The sequence below is a fragment of the Canis lupus genome, chromosome 18 (genome assembly GCF_048164855.1).
Source record: "Canis lupus baileyi chromosome 18, mCanLup2.hap1, whole genome shotgun sequence".
Taxonomy (NCBI): Eukaryota; Metazoa; Chordata; class Mammalia; order Carnivora; family Canidae; genus Canis; species Canis lupus.
The window spans coordinates 25,496,088-25,517,280 of record NC_132855.1 but is presented as its reverse complement, the minus strand read 5'-3'; the positions used below and the strand labels follow the sequence as shown (position 1 = coordinate 25,517,280).

Here is a 21,193-nt window from a genome sequence, read left to right as displayed (position 1 = left end):
TCTAGATAAAAATGAATATTATGTAAGCAAAATTATTTCATAATCTTGAAGTTTCTAGTGATAAGTTAGCCATAATTTTAAAAGGGTGGATCTGCACGGAATTAAATTATGTAAGTAATTTCTATACCCCATGTGGGGCTTGAACTCAGAATCCTGAGATCAAGAGTCACATGCTCTCTGACTGAGCCAGCCTGGTGCCCCAGAAGTTAATTACTTCTTAGTGACCTTGGGGGTTTGGGAGTTTGGTCTCTGGGTCATCTCTGCTAAGAACAATAAAGCAGAAATGATTCTGTTAGGACTCCCCCAAATACCAGAGAGAGCTGAAGCCACTTGTGTTTTGTAGGCATTCAGTGGGTAAAGGAAGACCTTGAACCAAATACATCTTAACCAATGCATTTTGTGCTCAGAATGAGTGATGCTAAACCTAGTTGCCCTTGCTGAGTAGGAATGTCATTAAGAAAAGTGAGGACTGGGGCACCTGGGCGACTCAGTTGGTTAAGTGTCTGGCTCTTGATTTCGGGTCAGGTTGTGGTCTTAGGGTTTGAGATCGACTCCTGCATCAGGCTCTATGCTCTGCTGGGAGTCTGTTTGAGATTCTCTCCCTCTCCCTCTGTTCCTCCCTCCTTCTCTCTCTCTCTCTCAAATTAAATAAATCATTAAAAAAAAAGGTGAGGAATGACATCAACCTAAGTCTAATACTCTATTTAGCCTCAGCCCATGGTATGTGTAACTGTCTCCTCCAACTTGGCATGACTTATAGATTTATCACAAAAAAGATCATAGTGTCAAAGAGGTGAAGTCAGGCTATGTGTTAGACAGTAAGCTTATTGTTGTGAGTGGACAGATGAGAAGAGCTGGGTTTCGTTTTGTTGATGTTTTAATAACTGAATGGACAAGGTACGCTTAAAAAGATATTTCATTCCCATAGGCTTTCTCTTTGTGAAAAAGCTCTTGCTGAGTACCTAGAGACTAAGCGTGTGGCTTTCCCACGGTTCTATTTCATCTCTTCTGCAGACTTACTTGACATCCTCTCAAAGGGAGCTCAGCCTAAACAGGTAATGTATATTTTTTTGGAAGTCTCCTGTTTGACTACAGTAGCTAAGGAATGCTATAGTTTCTCTGTCATTGTCAGATGCCACCTACCATGTTACATGTGTCAGGAACTAGAAAACGGGCAATAAAAAGTTGTAGTGCAGCAACAGAGGGAAGTCAAAGCTGGTGCTAAAGGAACTAGGTCCATGAGGCACCTGGATGGCTCAGTCAGTGAAGCGTCCCACTCTTGATACCAGCTCAGGTCTTGATCTCAGGGTCATGAGTTCAAACCCCCCACTGGGCATGGAGCATACTTAAAAAAAAAAAGGAACTAGGTCCTCAGTAAAGGAAAAGGGTACCAAACGTACAAGGCTTAGGGACCTGCAAGGAGTTATTGGCAGAAACACTGGCTCCGAATACCCCAGAATTCTCAGACAGGGGCTGGAGCATCTGTTGCCTGGTTAACAGCTTTCCTAGGGCAGAATGGGTCACTTGGAACAAGACCACGGCTGGGTCTCCTACTGCTCCCTGACTCGCAAGTCACTTTCATAATGATTAAGTTGGACTGGTCTTAAGTGGTGCCAGCGGTGGACTGGTGTCTTGTCATGCTCATCATCCATGTAACCCTGTAACGTAACCCTGCCTGTGCAGGAACAGCATAACACCCATCAGTATTTAAAGCGAATAAAAACAGCTGTTATCTTTTGTAATCTGAGGGTTCAGATCACAGAACAGACTTGGTACCAATCCCAAAGCACTCCTTCCTGTAAACATTGAGAGGAGTTGCCTTGGACTTGCATCTCTTCAGTTGCTCACATGCATTTAGGTATTTTCGTGGGGACAGCTGACATAGGCTCTTCCTTCGAGGATGGACTGTATATAAGATTATTGCAAAGCTACAAGTTGTGCTTTATCATCGAGGATTTCTCTCCATGTTCTTTCTCTGGATATTTTCATGCATTGTCTTTGGAATATGTATCTCTTTACAGTTTGCTGGATTCTACTGTTCTTTGGACATGGTGTTTATCGTGATTATTTCTCTCGGATTCCTCATTTCTCTCTGAACCTAAATTTGATGGGATGGCTCTTGTTGCTGGCAGTCATGCTATTAATGACAGAGTTGTTAGTTTAACTTGGGCAGTATTTCCAGAGCCAGCCTCAGTTCCAGTTTCCTATATCTGTGTAACTTCCAGATGGCTTTGTAAATAAAATCCCTTTGATGACATTGGCTAGCAACTCCATATATCCATCTCTCATTTACGTATCACACAATTGGATGTTTGAGGTGTTTTTGTTTTGTTTTGTTTTTTAATTAGTCTCAAAGAGAGTGGTCAGAATCACACTTAAGCTTCAGTAGCCTCCTGGGAACATTCTCATGACCAGCAGCTGGACCCTCGCACATGACTGAGATAGAAGGTATCATATTCCATTACAGGTATATGTTCCTAAAGATTTTCAAATCCAAAATACTTACAATTCTGAATTCTCAGTGCGTAAATTAGAAGAGAGATGCATACATTGTAAATAGGTAACATTGTTTTTCTTTTAATTACATTCTTTAAACATAATAAATATGTGTGTGACTGGTTTATTGAACAGTATTAATGACAGGGAATACAGACATGAAGAAGTGTTATTTTCTATGATTATGAATCACAAATGTGCCCTGGTGAATGCCCTTGAACTGAGTAGCAGACCCCTTCATAACACTCTAGGTAGGTATCTTACAACCTGGTCTCTTTTTCTTATTAAAAAGAAAATAAACCAAAGGCAGTTCAGCAAGGTCTAGTTAAAAATCAATCTTATCTCTGTTGAGGCCCGGCTTTCACATAATAAATTTGGAGTTGGCAGAGGGAGACACTGATTATTTTATCATATATCCTCTTCCCACTCAGTTATCATGGAGAAGGGTAGGGTTGTCATCAGCCAGTCAATAGCATTTCTTCATACTTTCACCAGCACTGATGGATTCTTTCAACAGCAATGATGGACTGTTCTCTATCCCCAACAGTAAGTGTCCACATGTTGGGTCTCTTGTGAAAAATGGGTGCCAGTTCTCAGGGGGCAGGGGGCAATCTCCTAGGGGATATATATATACTTCAGAGTTAGCTCTGTCTTGATGCTTCCAATTATTGCTCTGAAATCAGTGAAATCAGCCATTGGGTTATATCTTTCTCATTTTCCACCTCAGCAGATGGCCAACAAGGGACATGTCCTGAAGACACCTGTAGCTTCTACGAGTGATTCTCCCAACACCCCTCTCACTTGAATAGCTTTAAGGATGGGGGCTGGGCAAAGCAGTCCTGCCCCGTCGGGAGTGAGGAAAAGCCGTAGCATCCCCTCGTGGGCTGATAACTTGCAGGTGTGACACAGCTACCCCAGTTCCCTCCTCCCTGCAGTACTTGCTGGAGAAAGGGTGTGTGGAAGTAGAAGATGGTAAGGGGTTGAGATATATCTTACAGGCTCTGGAGAACCTCACCTGTCCTAACCCATATTTGCCATCTTCAGAACATGCACATACGCATTTTGATTCTTTGATCCAAAGAATCAAAAAATGCTTCATGCCCTAGCCAGACAAACTGTTGGCTCACTGGTACATGCATCCCTGATGCCAACTTTTTTTTTTTTTAATTATCCTTCCTAAGTTACAGGATGAGTTGGTTTTATATATATATATATACACACCCTTCAAAGATGTACCTTTTAGATCATTCTTTTTACGTTTTCAGTATTACTTTAATATTAGTATGTTCTCTCACATCTGTGAGATTCACTGTGGAAGCTCTCACCCCTCCTCCTAGCATTTTAATCAAAAGTTCTAAATCTCCAGTTCAGGTACATTGCTCAGTCCTAGTACTGCTACCACTCCCTAATGAGTGACTAGGGTAGTATAAGACATTAAAAAGATTTTAAATCAAAATGAGGCTGAATATTAAGATCACAGCACAGAGTTCTCCAAAATTGCTCACATCTATGCTGTGCCACTGGCAGTGTTGTCTACCTTGTGCTAACCAAAGGAGGCAGATGTTGCTCTTTACCAGCAAAAGGGTCCAGAGATGGTGACTGGGTGGCACAGTTGGTTAAGCATCCAACTCTTGGTTTTGGCTTAGGTCATGATTTTGATTATGAGATCAAGCCCCCAAGTCCTGCTCCACACCCAGCAAGGAGTCTTTGCTTGGGACTCTGTCCATTTCCCTCTGCACCACCACTGCACCCCACCCGTGGCCAAATAAATAAATCTTCAGGAAAAAAAAAAAAAGGGTCCAGCCATGTGGCTACAATGTAAACATGGTTTATAGATGTCCTGACCTGCCAGCTCTTGCAAGGATTAAATTTTTTCTTTTTTACTCAGTGAATTTGCCCTCTAATTCCAGAGCATTTTTAAAATTTAAATTCCATTAATTAACATACAGTGTATTATTAGTTCCAGAGGTAAAGTTCAGTGATTCATCAGCCTTTTTTTTTTTTTTAAGTCTTTTTTTGTTTGATAGAATGTCAGAGAGCACAAGTGAGGGGAACAGCAGAGGGAGAGGGAGAAGCTGTCTCCCCACTGAGCAGAGAGCCCAATGCAGGGCTCAATCCCAAGACCCTGGGATCATGACCTGAGCCAAAGGCAGACCCTTAACCGATTGAGCCACCCAGGTGCCCCTTATCAGTCTTATTCCCAGTTACTCCATCCCCCACCCCCTTCCCTCCAGCAACCCTCAGTTTGTTTCCTATGATTAAGAGTCTTATGGTTTATCTCCCTCTCTGATTTTGTCTTATTTTTCCCTCCCTTCCCCTATGATCCTTTGTCTTTTAAATTCCACATATGAGTAAGATCATATGGTAATTGTTTTTCTCTGACTGACTTATTTTGCTTAATGTAATAGTCTCTAGTTCCATCCACATCATTGGAAATGGCAAGATTTCATTCTTTGTGATGGCTGAGTAGTAGTGGTATTGTAAATGTACCACATCTTTATCTATTCATCTGTTGATGGACAGCGGGGCTCTTTCCATAGTTTGGTTATTGTGGACATTGCTGCTATAAACACTGGGGTGCAGGTGCCCCTTCAGATCACTACATTAGTATCTTTTGGGTAAATACCTAGTAGTGCAGTTGCTGGGTCATGGAGTAGCTCTGTTTTCAACTTTTTGAGGACCCTCCATACTGTTTTCCAGAGTGGCTACACCAGCTTGCATTCCCACCAACAGTGTGAGAGGGTTCTCCTTTTTCTATATCCTCACCAATATTTGTCATTTCCTGACTTGTTATTTTTTTTTAAAGATTTTATTTATTTATTAATGAGAGACACAGAGAGAGAGAGGCAGAGACACAGGCAGTGGGAGAAGCAGGCTTCCATGCAGGAGCCTGACGTGGGACTTGATCTGACGTGGGACTTGATCCTGGGTCTCTAGGATCATACCCTGGGCCAAAGGTAGTGCTAAACTGCTGAGCCACCAGGCTGCCCTCCTGACTTGTTATTTTAGCCATTCTGACTAGTGTGAGGTGGTATCTCATCATAGTTTTGATTTGTATTTTCCCTGATGCTGAGTGATGTTGAGCATTTTGAAAGGATTTTTGATATAATTGTGCTCAAAAAGTGATTTCATTGAGATCTTGTAGTTACATTAAATGAAACTTCTAACAATTCATATTTACATAAAATCATATCCCACCATTAGTAAAAGTACATTATTAGAAAAAAGTATTTCCCTTCCTCTGTGGTGCAGATGACCGGTCAGGAGTGACTAAAGTGGGCAGGAAATCAAGAAGGAGCTAGAGTCCTCTAGAGTCTCAGTCTGCTGCTTTCCCCTCAAGTGCTTCTGCAAAGTGAAGAGACACTCAGAATTCTTGGTCTCTTACTAGGGAAAAGTCAGTGGTTTTGGCAGTTAAGACAAATAGTCTGGCCTTGCTATACTCTTACGTCCTTTCCAATATCAGAATCCATTTTGGACCACCAGCCACCACTTTTCGTCTTTGCCTTTGGTCCTTAGATTCCTGAATGTGTTCCCTGTAGTGTGACCAAAATAATATGGCAACTGCAGCTTGTGGCATAACAAGGAAGTTTTGCCAGGAAAGAAACCCTTTGTGGGTAGATAACTCATGTTGACATCTTGTGAATGACTTGAATTCTTCAGGCACCTTCTTCCACTCGCCACACTGAATTTAAGAGTGTTGGTTCAGAGTGGGAGTTTCTGCAGTTAATTATGGAACTCGATCAGCCTGAACAATTCAGCCCGGGAGGTCTGATACCACTACAGCCTCCATCCAGTAAGCAGAAATTCCCAAGTGAATGGGAATGCCAGAGGGATGAAATCAGTGTCCTGAGAGGCTTCGGTGATTGTTAGCTGATGGGGAGCTTGGTTAAGATCACGTTTTAAAGATGTTCTCCTTCCAGAATGCACCCTGACCTCCCAATGGCATGAACGATCTAAAGGACTTGTGTGTGGGCCCTGTTTAACTTCAGTGATCAAAATCTCTGGTAGTTGCCTGTGGAGATACAAACTTAAAGGTGTAGTTGCAGGATTCATTGGCATGGTGCAATAGTTATGTGCAACTGGTTTGAAGTTACACATTCATTATTCACATCCTTTGATTTTTTTTCCCCCTTTAGAAAAGCATCCTTTTATATTTTTCAAGTGGCTGGTGTAGTGGTTAAAGGCAGTTGGAATAACAGTCCCTTTGTTACACAGTGCCTTCAAATAGCTGAAAATTTTGTGTAGTCAAGATGTTTTTAGCCACTGAATCCTAATAATTTGAAAGATCCCTTTGTTCTTGAAGAGTTTACACATTTTTTTCTTTGCTTGTCCACTGCCTGATGAGTGAAAGCTTCTCCATGATGGATCTATACTAAAGAAAGACAAACTTGCAAGGAATGTGCTACATTGTATTGTCTAATGTGGGGTAGCCATGAACCAGCCGTGGCCATGGAGCACTTGAAATGTGGTGGCTGGGCAGCCCAGGTGGCTCAGCGGTTTAGCGTCGCCTTCAGCCCAGGGCCTGATCCTGGAGGCCCGGGATCGGGTCCCGCGTCAGGTTCCCTGCACGGTTCCTGCTTCTCCCTCTGCCTGTGTCTCTGCCTCTCTCTCTCTGTCTCTCATTAATAAATAAATAAAATCTTTAAAAAAATGTGGCTGAGAAACGGAAATTTTTATTTTTTATTTTTATTGATTTTTTTTAAAGAGAGGGAGCATGTGAAAGCACAGGGGTGGAGCGGGAGAGGAAGAATCTTAAGCAGGGGTTCGATCTCATGACCCTGAGATCACGACCTAAGCCAAAATCAAGAGTCAGACTGTTAAATGATTGAGCCATCCAGGTGCCCCTGAGGAACTGAATATTTAAGTTCAATAAATTTTAATTGATTTAAATTTAAATACTGACATTTCCAATAAAAAATAAATTTATAAAATAAATAAATAATGACATTTGATTCAGTCACTGGAAAGCGTAAATGTGTTTGGAACAACTTGACCATATAAATCTACTTTTGCAACAGTATATTTTATGAAATTGATATACAGATCAAGTATTTGTGATGAAAAATCCAAATTGAGGGGAGCCCTGGTGGCTCAGCGGTTTAGCGCAGCCTTCAGCCCCGGGGTGTGATCCTGGAGACCTGGGATCAAGTCCCACATCAGGCTCCCTGCTTGGAGCCTGCTTCTCCCTCTGCCTGTGTCTCTGCCTCTCTCTCCTGTGTCTCTCATGAATAAATAAATAAAATCTTTAAAAAAAAAAAAGAAAAAAGAAAAATCCAAATTGAGATGTGCTATAAATATATATACCTGACTTGCAAAATTAACTATGAAGAAAAGAATGTAAAATATCTAATTTTTTTATTATATGTTGAAAGTATTTTGGATATACTAGGTCAAATAAAATGCATTAATTTTACCTGTTTCTTTTTACTTGTTTTAATGTGGCCACTAGGATTCCACTGTTGGGGAAATCGAGGCCACGGTGCATTCTCTAAAATGAGAAGATCAGGGGGCACCTGGCTGATTCTATTGTAGATCATGGGACTCTTGATTGTGGGGTTATGAGTTCAAGCCCCACATTGGGTGTAGAGATAACTTAAAAATATATATATATTTTAAAGATTTTATTTATTTATTTATTTGAGAGTGAGAGAGCCCAAGCAGGAGGAGCAGCAGATGGAGAGGAAAAAGCAGGCTCCCCGCTGAGCAGGGAGCCCAGTGTGGGACTCAATCCCAGGACCCTGGGATTGTGACCTGAGCTGAAGGCAGATGCTTAACCAACTGAGCCATTCAAGGGCCCCAAAATAAAATCTTTAAAAAAATAAAGTGAGAAAGTCAGGAATACATATTTACGAAATGTTTAATGTTTTCATCAAGAAATGTCCTTCAGTAGTGTCAACCCAAATCTGCATAAGAGGAAATCTGCCAATTTGTCTATTAAGAAATGCCCAAATTTTCAGTGATTGCATTAAACTGATACCTTTAATGGACTAGAAATATGGGCATTTTGAAAGGTGCTTATGAGGCATGGGCTTGATATTAGGTGACAGAAAGCCCTGCTGGATCTTCAGGGTATGTATGTAAGACCCTTCATTTCCACAAGCACAGTGTGTTTCTGTATAGTGTTTGCTCCATTGAGTGAATATGTCTCACCATATGAATTCCAGAAATCAGGATGGTGGAGCCCAACAGTCACTCATAGTGTGTTGCTGTCTTTTCTCATGGGATTAGCCTTCCTTCAACAACTAAGGTGAAAAGGGCTCAAAATTCAAGTGGTGAGTGGAGGGCATGTAAAAGTGAATGAGTTTTAGTTGAAATACAATCTATAAAAAGTTGCAACTTCTTAGAGGAAGTAGAAAACTAGAGGGCTGTGAGATAAGTGGAGGGAAGGGTTGCCCTTGAGTTGAGGCTGGGGACTGAGGATGCAGTGGGGAAGAGGAAGGAGAGGGAAACAGGCACAGATGGTCATGGTTTCGACCATCTTGCCATTGTCTCTGGAACTTCAAGTCGATTGTGAGGAAAAGAAGCTGCTCACATGAGTATAGTTTGTCATAGAAATGGCCATATGAGAGCAGATTCACATGGTATAGTCTGGGACTACATCATGTTGTAAATGGATGCCTTCGTATAAGGGCAGCCTCATGCTCAAAAGGACAGGCATTTAGGTGCGTGGCAAGAAAATAGACCATCTAATTTTAAGTGTTATAAATTATATATCCCATGGGGATTATCCTTGATTATCCTAACAAAATACTTAATATACGGTTAACCTCAAATGGTAGACCAAATGGTTAGCCTCAAACAGATCGTTTTTTGTTGTTCATTTTGCGAGTGTGTTTGTCACTGCTTAGATTTTTGTTTACCACCCCTTCATTGGAATTCTTTCCACAGCCAATTGAAACTTCTACAAAATCAGGGGTATTACAATGTAGAAATAAAATATCACCTTAATGTTATGAGATCCAAAAATTAAGTCTTATAAATGTGGAATAATGCCACCAAGGAGTTTTCAGTCTTGCTGTAGCAACTAGAACTCCTGGTCCTAGCCTTTGTTTGGTATCACCTGATAGAAGTTGCTCAGCTTCCGCTTAAATTGAGTTGGCGGGGCTTCTGGCTGTAAGAGATGAGCTTTTCACAGAGTACTGTGCATTCTGATTCTGAGAACAAGTAGAATAGCTGGGTAAAATAGTTAACTAGATCTGTTTAAATGCTTCACAGAGTTCTTAAGGAGCATCGAAGAATAGTCCAGAGTTCAGAGGCTAATATGTGAGCAGAAAGAAACCATAGAGAGATTTGCCTGATGTTCCCTTGGCAACATTTGGCTATTTACAAGACATAACAGAGTCTGAAAAGCTGATCAGAGCTTTCATCAGGATTGTGGAACTAAAAGCAGGAGAAAAAATAAAAACTAGTATCCGGCATCACCAAGGAGGATGCTGTGCCTAGAATCTATGACAGACAATGAACGGTTCTGAGGTCATTTGGATATAAATGTGCAGGGATGGGAAAAGGGGGCATCTACCACATACTGTATCTAAAAAAATCAATTCTAGGGGAATGTAGATGTAAAAATGAAAGGTTCAATGAAATATATAACATACAAGAAAGGACTATTTTTAAGCAGAAATTTCTTAAGTTGGGCGTGAAACTATTGAGTGTAGGGGAAAGGCTGACCGGTTTGGCTGTATTAAAGTTGAAAACTGCCTTATCGAAGGATACTGTTGAGGCACTAACAGTATAAGCTACAAAGTGGGGAAGATGTTAGCAATGCCTCAAACAAACAAAAGACTCTTATGCAGAATATGCAGCTCCTACATCCAAAGAAATGAGGACAGATCGATAATCCGATATAAAAGTGGATAGAATACATAACCAGGCTGTTCACAAAAGAAGGTATTGTAATGACCAGTAAACAGGGAGAGTTGCTTGACTTCATAAGTCAGCAGAGAGATGCAAAGTAAACAAAGAAAGATACACTTGTGCTTCTGGCCAAGATGGAGTAGCAGGAGCTAGATTTACCCACCTTCTTCAAAGAACCCCAAACTTTGACAAAATATAGGCAATAAGACTTTTTTAAACACTGGACAACAGACAACAGAGGATAGCAATTCATGACAGACTTGGAGCAAAAGAGCTCTGTGATGGTTCCAATTGCTTCCCTGAGTGAGTTTCCAGGCATGGTACAGGAAGGGGGAACCAGGAAGCATCTGATGGGCTCACAGAGTTGAGGGCTCAGAGCTGAGAGTCCAAGGAGAGCAATTTAGCTAGTTGGCAGAACGGAGTACCAAAGAGGAAAGAACTATGGAGAGAGAACCCCCAGAAACTTTTAGAGGGGCTTCTTAGAGTCTTTAGCAGTGGGAATAATCAGCACTAGATTACACACTATGCCAGTTCTTCCAAGCAAATCTTAAAAGCAAGACCCAAAAGGACCAAACTGTTTCCAAGTAATTCAACTGCATCCCAGAACAAACTCAAGAAGTTAGGAATAAAAATATATTCAATTCCAAGCAGGGTAACTTCGCAATGTGTGACATACCATTAAAGATGACAGGGCATGGAAAGAGTCAGGAATATTTCACTCTCATAATGAGGAAACCAATCAATCAAAACTGATACAGGGCAGCCCCGGTGGCGCAGTGGTTTGGCGCCGCCTGCAGCTCAGGGCATGATCCTGGAGACCCGGGATCGAGTCCCACGTCGGGCTCCCTGCATGGAGCCTGCTTCTCCCTTTGCCTGTGTCTCTGCCTCTCTCTCTCTCTCTCTCTCTCTCTCTCTCTGTGTTGCTCATGAATAAATAAATTTAAAAAAAACTTAAAAAATGATACAAACATTGGGATTAGCAGACAGAAACATGAAAGTTACATCTATATTTGTATAGTAAAAAAAATGGAGATAGGGAAAAGAAAAGAAAGTTCCATATGTGTATGTTGGACATCCACAAGCAGAGGAAAGGAGACAGAAAAAAATATTGGTGGTAAAACAGCTAAAAGTTTTCTCACTTGATGAAAAAGTAGTCATACATAGCTTTAAGCTCAGTGAACCCAAACAGAAGCTACAAAGAAAACTGTATCAGATTACTCAAATTGTTCATAACCAGTGATAAGGAAATCCAAAGATCATCCATAAAGTCACATTATGTACAAAGGAGTAAATGTAAGCATGATGAAAGGCTTCACAATGCAAATGAGAAAATAGTGGACCAACAGCTTTAAAGTACTGAAAGGAAAAAAATCCACCTACAGTTCTTTATCCAATGAAAATATCTTTTAAAAGTAAAGCCAAAATAAAGATGTTTCCAGACATTCAAAAGCTGAAAGATTTCATCACCAGCAGACTGGCAATACAAGAAATCTTAAAGGAAGTGCTTCGGGCAGAAGGAAGATGATACCAGATGGAAATCGGGATCTACACAAAAATTGTGAGCATTGAAATGTTAATTGTATGGAAGTAGACAAAACAGGCATACCAGCCATCCATCAGAAAGCAGAAGATAAAAAAAACAGAGACCTTGAAATCCTAGATCAGCTCAAATCCTGGTTCTGTTGCTTGGTGGCTATGTTACTACTTTACTTTTCTGAACATCAGTTTCCTTGTATACCAAACTGGGAAAAGAATAGGTACTATCTCTGGTTTCTGAGCACGAAACCAAGCATGTAAAAGTACGTAAAGAAACAAGACAAGTACTTATAATATTATAAAAACATCCACAAATTCTTCCCCTCCATGGATCCATGCCCTTTCAGTGTGATGGTGTGTTTTCATCTGGGCTAGAGCTTGTAGCTCCATGTGTATTGCCACGTGACTTGTTTTGGCCCGAGGTATCCTTAGCAAGAGGTTGGACAAGCTCATGCACATGAGGGCATACTTTATGGCTGCTTTCAGAAACCTCTGACTACCATGTCATGAATGATCCGAGGCTAGCCTGCTGGATGGTAAGCACATGCCCGTGCCCAAGCTACCAGCTGGGTTACCAGCACCTACGTGAGAGAAGCCATGGATCACAAGCGAACCACAAATGATCACAGACCAGCTGAAGCATCTCATCTCAAAAGCTGACACACAGAGCTGTGAGCAAAGAGGTTGTTGGTGTTTTAAGCCACTGAACTTTGGAGTAGTTAATTACACTGCAGAAGCAAATTAAAACACATTAGCTGGTATTTACATATACATGTGTAAATACGTGAATATACATTCACCAATCTCGAGGACTTTTACATGCTACTACTGATTTAAAGTAAAAGATTTTACTTGAAATTTAGAAACAAAACAAGAAAATGACTATCAAACTGCCAACCCATGGAACTAGTCTTTTCTGGTTTCTTTGCTTTTTTTTGTTTTGTTTTTGTTTTCCTTGCTGCAGCTACCTGGATAACAACTGTGGCATTGTTCTGATGTCATTGAATACAGGGGGATTGATGAGAATATCATGAATTATTATTTCCCCCTGTTGTCAGTTTGCACATTTAGTTCCTCAGGCTTTGACGTGACTTGGGATTAGAAAAACACATACACTCACACAACAAGATACCGAGATCAAACCCACCAAAAGGCTAAAATGAAAGAGCCAATACTAACTAGTGGCAAGAATGTGGAACAGGGAGATATTCCTATCTAGCCAGTGGGATTATAAATTGATATGACTTCTCAGGAAATCTATGTAACAGTGTCTAATAAAAATGAATATAAGAATACATTATTTTCCAGCATTTTCTGTTCTCAGTGTATGCTCAGAAGAAGTGTATACATATGTGGACCAAAAATATGTATACAAGGATTTTCATAGCTACATCATTATTATTCATCATAGGCCCAACTACAAAGAGTCTAAATGTCCCTTAACAGTAGGATGGATAAATAAATTGTGTTAACATTCCTACAGTGGAATACCACAGAGCAATGGAAAAAGTCAAACTAGTGCTGCACCTAATAACATGAGTAAATCTCATGAACATAATGTTGAATTATAGAAGGTAGACACAAAAGTACATATTGTATGAATCTACATTATCTAAAGATAATGTCCATTTTTGAGAGGAGAGATGAGTGGCTATCGTGGGATATGAAGTGTTTTCTGGGCGCATATATATCCTGTTTCTTAATTGTTGGTGATTACAAGTGTTGTGTTCACTTTGCTAAAATTTATTTAAGATGTACACACATGATTCTTTTTACTTCTCTCAACTTTGAAAAGGTTATTTAAAAATTCAGCACTTGTATTGTGACTATATATAAATTTTTGTATGCATGCTAAAGATGTTAAATAGAATCAGCAGTGATCTATATATGTCCAAGTTATATTCATAAGTGGAGAGTCAAATGGAAAAATATTAAATATCTTATTTTTAGTAAAAGCAAACTAGTAAAAGCATTTTAGTAAAAACAGTGTCTTACCTAGTATTGACTATAGTGATGTACAAAATTTATAAAAAACTAATTTAGTGTCTTTGGATTATGTAAGTAATTGCATCCATTATTGAAAATATGAAAAATGTAGATCAGAATAATACACTGCTAGATACTATTTTTGAATGATTGTAGTTTTTAATGTGTCTATGTTTATGTCTTATATACTTAATCAAAATTGGAATGTTCTTCTACAGTATGTTTAGTGTCAATAAAAGGTTTCATTGTATGAATATGCCATAATCTTTTTTAAGGTTTTATTTATTCATGAGAGAGACAGAGAGAGAGGCAGAGACATGGGCAGAGCAGGCTCCCTGTGGGGAGCCCGATGTGGGACTCAATCTCAGGACCCCAGGATTACGACCTGAGCCAAAGGCAAACACTCAACCACTGAGCCACCCAGGTGCCCCTGCCATAATTGATTTAATCACCTTCTAGGAATTTTTTGCAGATTGAGACTTTGAATGATGTTGCATGTGCATTTCCCTGTACACTGTCACTGATATGGAGTAATATTTAAACAAAAGAGTAACATTTTGACAGATTGGCTTAAATTGTTGTTTCTATACAAATTACAGACTCATTTTCATCTTATTCTAGAGGGATAATATTGACAATGGACAGGACTGCCTGCATTTTGGACATTACTTATGTCCATACAAACATTATCATCATGACTCTTACCATAATTATCTTACTATTATGACTCATACCAAAGCTCTTATCCATAAATATGAATAGATGAGTTAATGACTACAGGAATAAATCTTGAAGCACTCTCCATGCCAGGAGTGATACTGGGCTTTTATGTTTATCTCAGTTAATCAGCAGAGGCATCTTTCATAGATGGAGCCAATATGAAATTAGATACAGACAAAAAGCAAGTGGTAAGCTTTAAGAATGTAATAATAAGCTATAGTAATTTCATTTTTCTTTGCCTTTGTTTTCTAGGTGAACATAGGGTAGATCAGCTGATGTGATCACTGTATTGGTTTTCATCTTACATTATAAAATTACATAAATGAGTTTATATTTTTTTAATTACTTTGTTATTTTTTAATTAGTTAAAAATATTAACTCATTTATAAGTTAAAATCTTAAGAGATTTTTAAGATTTCTTTCATTGGGAGATCTTCCTGTGCACAGTTCCCATGTATAGATATTTCAGTTACCAAGGATTGGTTAAATAACACCAGTGCCCCAACAACATGGTTCAAGTTAAGTTACTACGGTATATATTAAATGCGAGTAATTGCAAAAGACATAGATTTCATTGATAGTTCTTTACAAAAATTACTGAGTGAATAACAAATGTGCATCATACCTTATGGGCATTTAAGATAGACCTTTTGAAGTCTGTCCATGACTGGCCATCACGCATCTGTTACTCTGCGTAAACACAGGTATCAAAAGCATATAGTGTGTTACCTCCCTGTCCTCAGTGATGAAACATGTAACATTTTTATGGATACACCTAACTGAGGGAGGGAATTTAATAAAATTGGAAGCCTAGCAAAGCGATGAAATTTTTGTATGAAATTTTTGTATGAAATTTTCAGCAATGAAAATTGATCATGCTAAAAGTTAAATTTGTATTAAAGATAGATGTAGTTACAGAAGATGTTCACTGGGAATGAAGGCTCTCTACCATTTTGGAAATTCTAGATTTGTAGCCAGAGGATTTTGGTGAAAATGAACATACTGATACAAATGAACACAGTTGTGCCAAAATGGATGAAAATGTCCCAAGGGAAATGTGGGAAATACCAGTCCTCTCTCTCTAAAACAGCTTCACATTAAAGAGACTCTAAAAGAAATTTGACGACATTGAAAACTCAAAGGATAAAATGTTGGCAGCTGATCCAAATTTCAAAAGGAGTATGACCTTTCTTTTATTGCTAACCTTTTAGAAACCTGTGTAAGGTATAATGACATTTCTGATTATTTATGATTTGAAGTGTTCAAATCTTTCTATTTCTTTAGTGAGAAAAATAGGCCTATAAAGCACTGATCTTCTTAATTATATAAAGGTATTCTTAACATCAAACTAGTAAAGAATTATATTTTACTGCTAAAAAATACAAAGAAATCTTCATAGAATAGAACAAATTGGAGGACACCAGGGCCCCATTAGTTAAAAAAACAAACAAAACAGCTGTATTCTCTCAGAAGTTTTCAATGGAAAACTATGAAAGATATGAAAACATCCAACTTCAAACAAGCCGGGGATAAGAATAGGAGCACTGCAAGCCATGGGTTTTGCATTTCCTGGTCACTGGGATTGAAAGACTACAAGACTAGAAGTCCTTTTGAAACTGTTTTCTCACCAGAGCAGTAATATCTGAGAGTATCTAATAGTTGAGGTCTCATTTATCCTGCAGCTTTTCACCTGAATATTATTTAGGCCCATTACACAGTAGAAGCCATTAAACATCTGTGTACTTCCTGGCCACTTCAGCTGTGACAGTGAATTGTTAGATTATTGGAGACACTTTCTGTGTATAAATGTCCTCTGGGTAATGTACAGGGATGAAGGAGGATATGATAACCCAAGCACTGATCATCAGCTCTTGCTCTGTCTACCTTTAAAGTAAGTGAGAGTCTCAAAAAGTCATCTGTTTTAAACTCCAATTTCTAGCTGTGAATTCCTTTAATACTAAAACTGCAAATACAGCACAAATGTTAAGGCCAAAAGCTTCAAAGATTAAATCACCTTTAAGGAGTTCCTTACTAATATTGTTGTTGGTCTTGTCACACAGGAAATTTAAGCAGATTGGTGTTGTTCCTAGAAGTGCTATTGGGATAGTTTTCAAGTCCAGTTAAACTGTATTTCAAGAAAAACTCATGACAGAGATGGCATCTATGTGCGGCTGGTAATGCTATATAGCTTTAAACCATCTCCTGGTTATCAGCACCTTTCATTTCTATTGAGGTACAAAGTTTACATAACATAGAATTAACCATTTTAAAGTGTACAATTCAGTGGCATTTTGTACACTAACAGAGTTGTGCAAACGTAACCTCTTTCTAGTTCCAAAATATTTTCATCACCCCAAAATAAAACCCCATGCCCATCAGGCAGTCACTCTGCATCCCCTCCTCCCTCTAGCCCCTAGCAACCATCAATGTACTTTCTGCCTCTATGGATTGATCTATTCTGGATATTTCATCTGAACGGAATCATACAACGTATGGTCTTTTGTGATGAGCTTCTTTCATTTAGCATGATGTTTCCAGGTTCATCCAGGTCATACATAACAGAACTTCTTTCCTTTTTGTATCTGAAAAGTATCCCTGTGTGCATATGTGCCACATTTTGTCCAGCCATCCATCATTGGACGTTTGGGTTGACTCCACCTTTTGGCTATTGTGAATAAGACTGCTGTAAATACTCGTGTACAAGGATTTGAACATTTGTGTACAAATACCTGTTTTAAAATATTTTGAATACATACCTAGGAGTGGAATTGCTGGGTCTTCATTTTATGTTGAACTTTTTGAGGAACACCAAACTTTTCCACTCAGCAGCATTTATTTGTATCATGTGTAAGGAGGGGCCTCTTTTTCCCATTCTTGATGCTGCCTCAGGTTCACTTTCTGCCATTCAGTCTGCCCCAAAAGAGGTAGAGTGGCTCACCTCATGGTTTTCCTTGTGAGTCTACCTCCAGAATGCACTTTGTCTTCTCCGGTCCTCTGTGCCAGGACCTCTAGATGGAGAGCCCTGTCCTGGTCTGTGCTGACATAACTACATGGACAAGTATTCCTCTTCTGGTAGTCTGTATTCCAATTAGGCTTTAATTTCCACATTGGCCTCTGGCTGAACAAAAGATGATCTCTGTCTTTTGATTTGGTTTGTTGTATTTTTCAGTTAGTCTGGGGCCTACAGTAGAGTTCACTATGCTATTGGAGGCTCCTTTGGAGATGCTATATTTAGGATATAAAAGTTAATGGTGCCAGAATTTGAACTTCATAGATATGGCCTGGATTTGGAGGTTTAAAATCTAAAAACCACTTAGTTTTAGTAATGCCAACTTGATAAAGTCCTCTAGTATTTCAGCTTCAATTTCCTTATCACTAAAAATGGGGAAATCATATCCATTTTCCTCATATAACAAATACACCATAGGGTTCACTAAAGTGTCAAAGCAAGTGCACAAAACATAAGACCCCACACAAGAGTATGGTTGTATGTAACTTAAAATTTCCTTTCAGATACTTTAACACAGCTTTCTTGTAGTAAATGACCTTTTATAGTATAAGTATATATTTGCATTTCAAAAACATGACCACAAAATTTCCAGCAGGATGATTGCTACAGGTATATGGTACAGAGAAGTTAGTAAGTGTCCAATCTTCAAGTAAAAAAAAATAGGTAACTTTTTTATGATAAGCATTTACCATCTAATGCCTGATGATGCAGCCAGTGTCTGGCTACTTCTCCATCCAGGTCATTTTATTTATGTATTTATTTTTAAATATTTATTTTAGAGAGAGGGAGCCCATGCATGCATACACACCCCAGAGTAAGGGGAGGAGCAGAGGGAGAGGGAGAAATCTCAAGCAGACTCCCCACTGAGCGTGGAGCCCCATGCTGGACTCAGTCTCATCACCCTGAGATGATGATCTGAGCCAAAATCAAAAGTTAGATGCCCAAGCCACTGAGCCACCCAGGCACTGCCATCAAGGTCATTTAAACTCTGGAATTTAAGAAGTGGTTTTTATTTTGAAGAAAAACATTTCAAGACGACTCTGTGACTATATAAAGAAAATTTTGTGAATTCATATGGCATCATCAGCAGATTACCTGAATATATCTTCAGTAAGAAATGTGCTTATCTTTTTAAATTATCTCAGGTAACACGTCACCTTGCCAAACTCTTTGACAGCATTGCAGATCTGCAGTTTGAAGAAGGTCAGGATGTGTCCACCCACAGAGCGATTGGAATGTACAGCAAAGAAAAGGAATACGTCCCATTCCAAGCAGAATGCGAATGCGTGGGCCATGTAAGATTTCTGAGGTTTTCTGTGCTATGGGAGTATTTTGGGGATAATTTTTAAAGGTTGAATTGAACAAGAAAAAAAAGTCACCTCCTGTCAAATCAGGCCCTGGTTAGTTTTGTGCTCAGTTTCCTTTTTACCCATGGCTAGTGTGACAGCTGTGCCATGTCATCGTCTGCTGTGCTTCCCATTTTGTGTTCATGTGGCTTCAGCACCCTGTAGAGTCTCTGAAATGCTAGCAGTTGAACTGGTCAGGATTGTCGCAGATTGAGTAAGTGGACCCCAGAAAGAGAAGCAGGTGGGACCTCAGCGACTAAGCCTCCTGCAAAGCTTACTGGTTTCGCCACTGAGAGTTTGCGTGAAACAGCACCTTGCAGGAAAGCATGTTTTAAAGAGGCTTGTGGCTCAGGGTTGTGATGTGAATGTTCTAAATGGCTGCTCATAAATAAAGTTGATGGAGTCTACTGTGCTGATGTCACGTTCCCTAATTACCATGTGCACAGACAGTTAAGTTAGCATATTCTCCTCGCACAGCCAAATACCTCGAAAATATTCTTAACGGTTAACTGCAAGAATGGCTCATTATGATTTATGAAAGAGCTCTTGGTGTTTCCAGATGATGTAGAGGGATTGCATCTTTTTATGATGATGCTTGTGCAGCTTGAGATAATCCGCAGAGTCCCTGAGACAGTAGCCTCCATTATAGAGCTATTTGGGTTGAGGTGGGATTCCTTAAAATGTCCCTTGCAGAAACGTGATGGGAGCTTTTTTTTTTTTTTTTTTTTTTTTTTTAAACAGGGCTTTTCTTTATTTCTTTCTGCTGCTTTTTAATATTGTACCAAGAAATCCAGCCAAATGAAGGGGAAACAGATGGTGGATTACTTTGATTAAAATATATTTTTTGATCTCTTGGGCTCTTTAGGATATTATTACAGTGATTAGAAAAAGTCACCATAACCTATCTTGACAAAAGTGTGTTGCTGTCTGTTCCCTCCCCAGCAGACTGCTAGCCGACTGGCATAGTGCCCAGAAGGAGGACAGGCCACTTGACGGATATGGTTGTCACTAGTAGGAACCCTTGGTACTGAGAGTTTTCACATTTTCTAATTTGTTCAGTGTAAGCAATTTAGGCCAGAGACTCGAGCTATATACCACATTCATCCTCTGATTGCCTTTGTTTGATAAAAAGATGCTTTTCCTTTTGGTCTTGTCTCTCCCCTACACTTTTATGATTGCTCCTTCCAATTTAGACTATTTGTATTTTCTTTGATTAGTGCTATTTGAATACCTACTATGTACCAGATGCTGGGTTGAGTTTCTGGGGATCCTGAAATGAATAAGACATGATCCCTGTCCTTGAGGAGCTTTTAGGCTCTTTGAAGAAATGGATAATTGGCAGTAATGGGAAGTGGTAATTGTTGTTATAGAGAGTCGGGCAGAAGCCGAAGAAACACCAGAAAGGGAAGGGATCAAACATCTCATCAGAGCTTAGTTCTGAAATCATGCTGAGCTAAGAAGCCATTGTTGGCATAGTCATCTGAACATGAGAGGGTATACCAACTTATATGGTCTTCCCAAATGGACTGGGAAGTTCTTGAGAATAGGTGGCCATATTGAGGACAGGGATCCGAGTGTTGGGGAAATGCTCTAAGGATACCTGATTTCCTGAAGGAACTAGTTGCTGGGAAGCATTAAGAATTGTGCTTCATAAAAAGAAAAGAAAAAAAAAAGAATTGTGCTTCATGACTAAAGTAGTGATGAGATCAGAGACCTTGAACTCAGGCATGTGAATAAAACTCAGTTATAAAATCAGAGGTGAAGGCTTTTTGGATGTTGAGGACATTGCTAGGGCAGTGCTAACTTTTTCTTTCAGTAGGCAAGGCTGTTAGCTCATTAACTACACATTACTCCTTCCCAGTTCTCCAGAGAAAGATTCTAGGAATGAATGTTTCTGCCATCTTCATAGTGGAAGGGCAAAGAAGTTTCTTCTTTTTTTTAAAGACTATACTTATGTGTTTGTTTGAGAGAGAGAACAAACATGAGTGGATGGGGAGCAGAGGGGAAGGGAGAGGGAGGGGGAAAGAATCTTGAGCAGAGCCAGATGTGGAGCTTGATCTCCCCATCCCTGAGACTGTGACCTGAGCTGAAACCAAGAGTTGGATGCTCAACTGACTGAGCCAACCAGGCACCCTCCCCCCCTCAAAAAAAACAGTTTTACTATCTTCACGATCTCATGTTGTTCTTGGAATTGATTTTTAATAGTCATTTTTTATTGCTGAGATCAACTATTTACAAATAG

The 21,193-nt window shown here is 39.5% G+C and overlaps 1 protein-coding gene across 1 annotated transcript in view; it reads left to right on the top strand.

The window, feature by feature from the left end:
* The window catches only part of DNAH11 (dynein axonemal heavy chain 11), a 316,619-nt gene that overhangs the window by 69,519 nt on the left and 225,907 nt on the right, over positions 1-21,193 (top strand). Inside the window, 2 exon segments of the mRNA XM_072783813.1 lie at positions 929-1,055; positions 18,751-18,900. Coding sequence (XP_072639914.1) covers positions 929-1,055; positions 18,751-18,900 — 277 coding nt within the window.